Below are 10,768 nucleotides of genomic sequence, written 5' to 3' on the forward strand. Positions count from 1 at the left end.
GTCTGTGGTATAAAGTTCCCCCACCCGTGGTGCTTAGTTATAGTAGCCTGAACAAAGGCATTCACCTTGTTCAGGGACCAAAGTGCAATGTTGAAACTGAGTCATAAAACAATTAACTCCCCTACTCCTAAAAAATGACCTCAGGAGTCTTGTGGAAACAGTCCTTGATGAGTAAAGACTGAGAAACCAGAACAGGAACCTCAGGAATCTATAAAAGGAGTAAGAGTGTAAACAGTAGGGCAGATCAGAATCATCCTTAAGTGTCACCCAGTTACAGTCAACAGCTTAACTTGCCACTTCAGTTCCCTTGTTACCAACCAATTGGAACCAATTTAAGCATGTCAGTTTCTCAGTCTTCATTGAAATGGCCTTTCCCTCTCATTTTTTATCCCAGGCTGATCTGAACCTTGATATGTACCTAAGGATGACCTTAATTTATCTTTCAGCTCCCACCTCCCACATGAAGTGTTTACAGGCTTGTTGAAGATCCAAAATGAATTTCAAGTTCTATAAAAACTATTAGAGCACAGTTCTACTCCCTAGCCAGACTTAAGTGTAATCTAACTACAAAGCAACTCTTGAGTATTTAGCAGGTGTCTTTTCTACAGGTGGTGAGAGGGTGCATAAAACTGTTTATCTTATAATTGAGTTTACTTGACAGTTGACTTTCACAATACCTTATCACTATAATATTGAGAACCCTTGCATGCAGCTTAATTTTTAGTTTCCAGCCATAATATTGTTTCTCAAAAATACGTTACCCTATACTCAATCAATAGCAGCTGTGAAAAAGGCCAACAGTGATTACATTCTTTAAAAATTTTTTTTCCTTATTTTATATATCAATCCCAGTTCCCTCTCCCTCCCTCCCATGACCCCTGACAACCCTCCCATCCCATTCTCCCCCATCCCACTCCACAGGGAAGGTGATGCCTTCTTATGCAGTTTAAAATTATATCATTAACAGAGACCAATGTTGCATTTAGTGAAGATTGTTACTGTGGAATAAGGTGGGAAAAACAGGCTGAATAGATGTTTATTCAGGGAGAACTAACTTACAAGTGAGACAGATGAACGCCAGCAGGTTCCTGGTCGGAATGCTCTCTCTGTCCAGCATCCAGCAAGCAGGAGAGCACTCTGGGGCCCCTTCCCCAGACCTATTTCCCCCAGGTCATGTCGGCCCCTGTCCCCAACCCCAATGGGCATGTTCAGTGCAACAGGTGTGGACAGAGTGAATATCTAACTACAGATTGTGCCTGAAAAAAATATTAACTACAAACTCACTCTGAGCAGTTTCACAACCTTTTTACTGTCAGCTTTATTTAAAAAATACAAATATTTTTAAATGTTGGGTTTTTGAAGCATCATACAACAAAGAAATCTACATCAAATTCATAACTCAAAAACACCAACACCATCCACTAATTTAACACAATAATATTTAGGATAAATTAAATTTTTTCATTGTATCAACACTTAAGAAACACAAGTTATTTCTAACATGCTGCTATAATTAAAATTAAAATCACTTTTCAGCAGCAAATTTACTGCTTGCTTAAAACAAACATAAAACTGATGGTGAATTGATGCAAATATTCCACATCTGAGGAAAAAAAATACCTCTTGTGAATTCTAACACATAGGCAATATCTTATTTTTTAAAAGGGACACTGCTGACCCTGTGACTGGAGTCAGGCTTTCAATGTTTATATTAGGTTACTGTGGGCAAGCTCTTAGTGGGAGAATGGACTGGGATGTGATATAATAACAAGATTATTTGTCAACTTTCAGGCTTTCAGGGACAGTGAAACCAGCTCTTCATTAGTAGTTATTTACATTAGAACAGGAATGAGAAGCAAATATTTTGAAATTTGCATGTTTCATTGAGTTGAAAATTCTATCAAGGTCAAATCTGAAAATACACTTGACAGGTCTAATCTTGCAGAGTCCATTCCATATATACTTTTGCTTTTGTTCCGGGTTACTACTTAGATTGCAGAGGTTTAAGAAATATTGGTTACTTTAAAAACACTGGTTAAGTGCTTCTTTTATAATGAGTATAGTTAAAATATTTGGCAGGTAAAAGCATCACACTTTCAAACATGAGATACTGAAGTTAATGGGAAAATTAAAGGACTACTTCCCACTTACACCAAATGGGGAAAAAATTAAATTTAAAAATTTAAATGCATATTTTCAACTGCAATGGAATTTAATGGAAGATTGCATCTTTGCATGAAAGATCAAATTTGATTACATACTTGAAAAGCACCTGTGGTAAAATTATGAACATTATGAGTGCATTTAGCTTGGGGAAAATAGTTTAACATCTTTCTCATTAAAAAAAAAAAAGTATTTTCAGAACAAACAAAATAGTGTTTATGAAGTCCAGCGCCACCATGCAACCTTCATTCTATCCCATACTGCTGAGAATGAATCAAATGCAGGACGCACATCCAGAATGGTGAACTGGTAGTCCTTGTTGACCTCGCCGCCATCATAGTAATCAATCACATACCTAACTTCTGTACCACAACGGTTGATGATCCAGTCATGCCTGTCAAAAGGTAACTCATACCTGAAATGAAAACACAACAGTGAATGTTAAAGTGCTGGTCTATATTCAGTATAGGTGTGGGAAAGACAGACTGGAAAACAGCACATGTTCACATACCTGCTCTCATATGCAAGTGCCTACCTAGCAGGGGAGATAAGACTTAGGCAATCAGTCTATGGTGCTTAGAGAATGTGACACTGAAGAACTATGATGAGTCTATGTCAAACCATCTGTCCATAAAGGAATAAGGTTCATGGGAAAGAGACCCAGGCCAGAAGGCTAGCTAGGAGGCTGGAGAAATCCAGTGTACTAAGTAGCCCAATTATACTACAAGGGAGGAATGACCACAAGAAGAGTAAAAGGGCAGTTCTAAGGATCCACCCAAAAGCACAATTTAATCCTTGAAGAATGAAGTAGGAAGCTAGCCATATTCTGCCCATCTATGGGTAAACTCAAGGAGATAAGGAAATGGAGGCAGGATATGAAGCTTTAGAAGATGGAACCATTCTTCTTACACTCTGGTTTTGATGGTGAGCATGTTGACTATGGCTTAAGGAAATGTGCAGTTCTACACTTACCCCATCCAGGAACGAATTCTTGCCCTTGGTGAATATTTTCTGGCTTTACCTCCAAATCGGACCAATGATGGGCCACAAGGACACTCACTGAAAATGGCCAAATAAGAATAGTTAAAATATTTTCTTTCCTTTGACAGGATGATGTTTCAGTTTTGCAGTAATGTCTTTTTTTTTTACCCCCTGTATTTATTTCCTATTTGTTTGCTATATCACATTTATATAGAACAGTAACTTCTAATAGAATTAAATAGGCTCCGTTTGTTGGAAACATTTCTCTGTTCTTTTGGATTGTGCTCTGCTTGGCTTTCCTGCCAGACCTTTTTTTCATTTAGGACAATGGCACAGTCACATTCTCAGAAAATGTGTCATGTACTGTGTATCTTCTTTCTCTTGCAAAGAACAGCTAGGGCTTCTTCAGTGAAACAATACAAACTGCTATACACAGTCAGCCTTTTGGCTCTATGGACACTATTTTCACAGATTCAACCAATTGTACATTAATAATACTTGGAAAAACACTATATATATATATATCTGAGGACCGGGGATATAGGTCAGTTGGCACAGCACTTGCCCACCATGCCTAAGGCTTTGGGTTCAATGCTCAGTACCACATAAATCAGGTACTGAAATGTATAATTGTAATTTCAGCACTCAGGGAGAGACTCACAAATTCAAGGTTATTCTTACGTTACACAGAGATCTACCTGGGCTACATGAGGCCATCTCAAAACCAAAACAGTCATAAACATAAAACTCTGCATTTGCACCAAACATATCTGATTTTTATTCCCTTTCATTTTCCCTTAAACAAAACAGTGCAACTATTTACAATACATTTATAATAGTTATAAGTGACTGCCTAAAATATGTAAGAAGATGTCCACATATTGTATGAAAATACAATAAAGTTGTAATATAAGGGACTTTCAGCACATATGGCTTTTATTATCCTTGGATGTCCTGGAACCTGTCCAATTCTGTGAGAGGACTTCATTGTTTCATTTCAACCAATTAACAGACTTTTGAAGCAAAAAAGAATGGGGGGCTGACTTCCAGGAACTAGTTGCAAGTACTGCAGAACCTGTTTTTTTAAGGAACCTGAACACTGGCAGGGTCCTAATTACAGACCTTGACTGAGTTACCTTATGGATCTGTTCTCCTACAGGCACAGGTAGGACATTCAAGATCCTGCCCTTGAAAGACACAAGCCTGATTCCCTGACGGGGGTTGGAGGATTGCTCCATTAAGACAGGTGTCACTTATCTTGTTAGCTACCCCAATTCATAAGACAAGCTATATTCCTACCATGTTAAAGGAAAAAAAAGAATCCATATCCAACGTACAACAAAGCCTGAGTGTGAGCTACTGACTTTCTAGTATCTCTTCTCAAGAGTGTCACAGGCTAAGCTGTGAACTCAATCAATGTAACTTTTTTTGGACACAATAGAGGGGGCTTTTATGAGATAACTAATTTTGCCAGAAATCTGCAAAATGACTAGAGGTGATCAAGCTGAAAAGATGAATTCCTTTTGCTTCTATTTCTTTGCTTTTAAAGTCAGGTTACAAGTAACAAGCAGGTGGCTTTAATTACAGTACATTTTTAACCTAGGTTATGACAGCTACTTGCATCTGAGTTAGCCAGCAAGGTTTTTCCTCTAGGTCAGAGGTTACAAAGTATACCCACCCTACACCTGGGATCCAGATAGTAACATTCATGTAGTGCTAACACTGAAAAACTCAATGCAAATACCAAAGACAAAGAGACTGCCTTAAAAATAAAGCAGTAAGTGGCTTTTGTCCAAGAAACTTATAATTATGATTTGGAAGGAATTTGAAATGTAAACCAAATTATGATAGGATCTGGTTCTCTGTGAAGATAACTACCCATCCCTCCCCTTCTAGAAGTGGTGGTCTCAAACAAATGGTATCACATAATTCCATAAACATCAAATCAAGCCTGTGACCCATTCTGACTGGGACAGACAATCCCCACCCTCCAAAAAAAGAAAAGAAAAAGAGCCGAGTTTGTAGCATTGCAACACTCCTTCCAGGAGATGATATGGAAAAGCTCTATTCTTTCAACTGATCTGAGAAAAGGGGCCCATCTGAAGACAGATCTTTAAGGAATCCTTACAAGGATTCCAAATACTGCTGAAGGAAGAAAAAGTTCTTTTCTACATCCCTTGAACCACAAAGCAATTTAGTCTCATTTCCAACATGCTTTTCTGTGATTTCAATGACTGACCTACCATACTTCTTTCACTGAGAGAAAGGGTCTCCATCTCCCACTTGATTCTGGCCAGGCTTGGGATACTTGAGTCTTTCTAGCTACACCAGAAAAGGAGATCTGGCTTCAGTCTGGTACTTTTGAGAACTCAGCCGCTGGAACCCAGGCAGAGATGTAGGCAGCTGACCCAGCCACCCCTCTGCCAGATGGGTATATGCTCATGCCTTCAGTAAACTCTTCCCCATAGCTCTGCAGCAGCCAGTTCTGACCATGGCCTGATATCTGAGCAGAGCTGAATCATCTTTATTCTAAATTCCCTGCAATGTGCACTTATAGCTCAGGGAGTAAGAAACTGCAGTCTGACCTACAAGGATAATCACTGCTATACAAATGAATAACAAATTATTTAAATAATAACACTGTAGAAAGGATGATGTGAAGTAAAAATATGCAGGGACTTTTTTAAAATTTAGACACATATACTTACTGAGCATGAAGGGCTTCCCACTTCAAAATCTCCTTCCAAGCTTGCTCATTATTCTGATTGTGAATTCTAATGATATTATACATATCTTTTTGACTAATATCATCATCCTTCCACTTCCACCTAAAAATAGAACATGTGGCAAAACCTGACAATTATTGATAAAGTCGAAAAGTTACTTCATGCATTCATGAAATCATTTACACTTTTTATACACTGAAATCAAAGATAGAAAGTTCATCTTAATGTTATTGCATGGAATTCCCAAAAGCCAAACTATCAGAATAATCTATTTTTAGGGTGGCATTATTCATTTAGTTACCACGGATAAATGACTTGCCAACTTTTTCCTACATATTTTATATAAGTGTTTCTTTTTATATTTCTATAAAGATGATTGCTATGATATGAGTAAAACACATCGTCCTTCTAAGATAGATCCTACTCAATCAGTTACAGGCCTAAGTATAACACAAAGGCAACAGTCCTTTTCAAAAGCAAGCAGAACTCCTGTATCTTTGCTGGAGCTACCACATTTTCAACCTGAAATTAAATCTCAGCTATTTCTGGATTTTAAGCTTCCCAATTTTCAGGCAGAACTTCTATCATCAGCTCCCTGGTTCTCAGGGTGTCTGACTGACTAACCACATCACTGGCTTTCCCAGATCTCCCACGCTCTGGTAGCAGATCTTGGGACTTGCTGCTGGCATCCATGATGATAGGAACCACTTCTTTGTAACAAATGTGTTCCTGACCACCCCACCAACTCTACTACCCCTTGCTGTTTGTTCTGTTTGTCTAAAACAATCCCTGACCTTGAAAACTGGCTTTGTACTTACATTCTGATAACTCTGAAAATTCTATTATAAACTGATTAACTCACTAAAAATTACTGTATTTTTGGAGGTTAAAAAAAAAAACTCAACATTTAATTCTGAGGTAAGTGTGGCAGGCAAGCAAATTATCTTCTAAATAATATGTACACTCACCCTTTCCGTAGCATGGCGTTCCAGAACATCTGTTCAGAAGGGTAAACCCACTTTTTCTCAGAGTCTGCTCTTGGAATAGATGATTCCTCTCTTGAGGTAGACAAAGTAAATGGTTGATCTGGTGATGGAGTCTGATTAGGTGGTGGCATCTAAAGAAAATCAGTGGATTGTGTCTGAATGTCAGCACTAAGATATAAACCAAAAAATAATCAGTACACCTTGGAAAGTAATTCACTATACAAGAAATACAAATTACCATTAAACCGACATCAAAGTTTCAAACTTCTGATATATTTAGGTCACACTACTTTTTTTCGTTGTTGCTATGATGAAATAACCAGCAAGAAGAAACTCAGGATTTATTCTAGTTCATAGTTTGAGGAGACACAGTTGACCATGGTAGAGAATGTATGGGTACATAAAATGCCCTGGGAAGAGAAGAGGGCAGATTACCAAGTTTGAAGGATCAAGGTTCTCCTTATCCTTTGCTGCAGCACCAGTAACAGGGCATGCCACGTACTCATAGGCCCGATCTTGGTGGGCAGGCACAGAGTGTGCTTTGCTCTCACTAGTTGGATTAGATGATACTGCAGTCACTGGACAGCCTGAAATAATGAAGGATTAAAACACTGTTACTGCTAGGTGGAAGTAGCACACATCTTTAATCCCAGCACTTGGGAGACAGAGGCAGGTGGATCTCTGTGAGTTTGAGGCCAGCCTGGTCTACACAATGAGTTCCAGGATAGCCAGTGCTACGCAGAAGAACCATGTCTCTGAAAACAAAAACAAAACAAAACAAAAAACACTGTTATTGCTAACATACAATACCAAAAGTGGAGGGGGTTCTCTTAGTTGGGACCTTGAAGGGCTAAACTTCTGACCAACACTGTGGATAAAATAAAGTTCCATCTACTTAAAGATGGCAAAAACTAAGCCAGCTAACTTTCTAAAATCCTAAAGATGAAAATATGCTATAAATATACTTTCTCTTTATTTCTTTTTAATTCTTTCATGCCCCTAGGAGGAAAAAAAAAAAACTATTCTGAAGATTCAGCAGTGGGTGTTGCCCATTACATGTTAATAGTAATGTCCTACAAACTTCCTACTTAGACCATCTGCAGGGATCTGATAGAGGGACCTAATTGAGGGCTGGCCATATACTTCATTGGGTATCTCTGACTTCCAGCCACTAGTTCCAGACAAGTCTGTCCTCAATGAGGTAGCAGCCACTATCTAACCATCTATTGTTGATGCATTCCCTCAAATACTGGGTATAGGATCAGAAAATGAGCAGATTTTACTGAGACTCAAAGAAAAATGTAAATGCCATCCTGTTCCTGTTTGGTTCTAGGACTCAAGTAAGCCACAGAAAATTGCCACTCACTTGAGGTACTAGTGCTTTACAGCAAGAAAAGGCAGATTTTTAAGAAAATGTTCCATGATATACTCATGCTTCTGAATCTTATGAACAGAGCAGCACAAGTAGCAGTCAATGCCCAGGCTCCTAGGGTGCTGAGCCAGGTAGGTACTGGGGCTAAGAAGCTTGTCTACACATTAGGTAAACACAAGGGTACGTAAAGATCTGTGTCTCAGTACAACAGCTGCTTCTCTCATGGGATCCTCTCTTGTTCCAGGCACCAGTAGGAAATAAGGAACATGCTGTATGCTGGATGTCATATATAGAAGACAAGTTTCTTTTCACTTCCTTGGCCTCTCCTCCCAAGCCTTTATTGTCCAATAACTCACACAGTTGTTCACTTTAGGAATGAAAATATAACTGCAATACCTCCCTCTCAATCATTAAAGGAACAATCTTCCCAGAGCATTCATCTCAGGTGGATACTAGGGAAAATAGTGCTATACTTTCTACTTTATATAACCTAGGCCCGTTACTCTCCTCCAAACACACTCTTTACTAATGGAAATAAACCAGGATGACAACTCTCTGTAATAGATACGATAAAATCATAAAGAAGACTACTAGAGAACAGAAGCTCAGAGCAAAGTCACACTTGCTTTGTCTGTTTTGTCTCAAATTTCTGCAAGGAGAAATACCGGAAACATAGATTTGTCCTTGTCCAAGGTTACAGAATTTTCAGCAACTTTGCCACTTACTAGCCAAATGACTTGGAGTACAAAAATTAGTTTCTCTAAACCTTAGTTTCCTTATAAAGGGGAAAACGTAAGCTTTGTCAGGCAAAGGATTTTCGTCTACCATGTGCATTGCTATTTCTCTCTATGTCAAGAAACACAGCCCAGCAATACTTGTCGCAGACTAAGTGCTGACCTCTAGGAGTGGGCTAGCTAACCGAGAGAAAGAATGACACTGGAAGCGCGAGTATGTGGTAAGCTTGAACACACAGTAAGCATACCACATTGGCTCAATCTCACCTATCAAAAGCAGAAATGGCCAGCCCTCAATTAGGTTACTCTGTCAGATCCCAGCAGATGGTCCAAGTAGGAGCGCCTTGTAGGATGTTACTACTAACATGTAATGGGCAACACCCATTGCTGAATCTGCAGATATGCACTAATTAAAGAACTTGTTTTGTTTCCAACCTTGCACTGACATAATGGTCTATAAATTTACCTGGGGAAGGCTTAGTTAGACACACATGAAGACAACAACAGGTAGGGGAGTATGAGGTTTCTCAGCTCTGGCAATATTATTATTTACAAACCAGAGTTTCCATCCATGTCTGCGGCTATAGGATGTTTAGTAGCATCTTTGCTCCCATTCCACTATATGTCATCATCCCACTATGTTTCCTCTCAGTTGTGACAACCCAAAATATCTATCGATAGGAATAAAAACGTCCCCTTGAATGATGGCTCTCCTCATCCATGGCTGAGAACCATTGACATTGGTACAGGTAACCTTTGAAAGATGGGGTTGATTTATGGAACTGCTAGGTTTTCATGCATGATCTCAAATAATCATCACCACAGTCTTGTAGTACACTTATTGATGACAGACTGAGACATAAATCTGTTTATAATAATGTCTAAATGATCAGCAAAATTAGGAACAGTCCCAGGGTGCCTTACTCCCGGGTTTATTTATAAGCCTCACTAGCAAACTATAAGCCTCTTCCTTTAGAACCATTATCTTTCTTTTAATTTTCTAGCTAACAGACAAATTACCTTTCCTTTCCCTCTTATGCATCGGGCATTCTGAAGGCGGTGAAGGTGGCTCATGATTTGAAGCATTTGAGGTGTTTACTGCAGCAGCAGGAGTAGATGCAGAGGAACCCATGGCTGGAATCACAGGGACGACTCCCAGTCTACAATTTCCACCTGCCAAAGAAAGGAGTCCTATTTAAACGCAAAGGCTTAGCAACCAGACTATCCCATCCCCTTGTTATTCTGAAACTGGCTGAGCCTTGCTCTTCTTCCCTATCCCACAGAAAAGTACGAGGTAGGGCACTTGCTTGGGGACAGTTCTAAAATACTGCCTCCTTTGGGGCAATACTGTGAAACCTATGCCACCATTTGAGGACATGACTTTGAGAGGCTGGAAACATGGAAAGTGAAAGAGACGTCGTGAAGACGTCTGTGATAGTGGGGTCCTAGGAGTGGTGTGACCCTAGCCCAGGAGAGGGAGTGTGCTGAACCATACTCGAGCCCCCTTGCCCTGGAGGCGCTGGGCCTCTGAGAAGATAGGGGGGTTCAAAAAAGGGGAGTGTCACCAAAATGCAAGGCCAAGAAGCACCGAAGAAGTGCAGGGCGCCAGCCTTGACCACCTGTCTACGGGTTTCCCACCCGAACCAGTCCGCGGTCCCCACACTCCACTAGCTTCAATCTAACCTGCACGCCCTTTCGTACCCGGGTCTCCCCTCGAACTGCCCTGGGCGGCCGGGCCCGCGTCGAACCTCCAAGATAAACACTTAGGGCGGAGACCAATCGCCACGCTGCCGCTGCTGCCGCCGC

The 10,768-nt window shown here is 40.0% G+C and overlaps 1 protein-coding gene across 1 annotated transcript; it reads right to left on the reverse strand.

The window, feature by feature from the left end:
• Positions 1 to 1,299: 1,299 nt before the first annotated feature.
• On the reverse strand, positions 1,300 to 10,125 carry LOC127214476 (holocytochrome c-type synthase). The gene is made up of 6 exons (XM_051174874.1): positions 9,983 to 10,125; positions 7,292 to 7,443; positions 6,839 to 6,987; positions 5,853 to 5,972; positions 3,136 to 3,222; positions 1,300 to 2,578 (listed from the first exon to the last, which is right to left on the reverse strand). The coding sequence occupies exons 1-6, from the start codon at positions 10,092 to 10,094 to the stop codon at positions 2,380 to 2,382; spliced, it is 819 nt and encodes a 272-aa protein (XP_051030831.1). The 5' UTR covers positions 10,095 to 10,125; the 3' UTR covers positions 1,300 to 2,379.
• Between the last annotated feature and the right edge of the window lie 643 nt (positions 10,126 to 10,768).

The sequence above is a fragment of the Phodopus roborovskii genome, unplaced genomic scaffold (assembly GCF_943737965.1).
Source record: "Phodopus roborovskii unplaced genomic scaffold, PHOROB, whole genome shotgun sequence".
NCBI classification, from domain to species: Eukaryota; Metazoa; Chordata; class Mammalia; order Rodentia; family Cricetidae; genus Phodopus; species Phodopus roborovskii.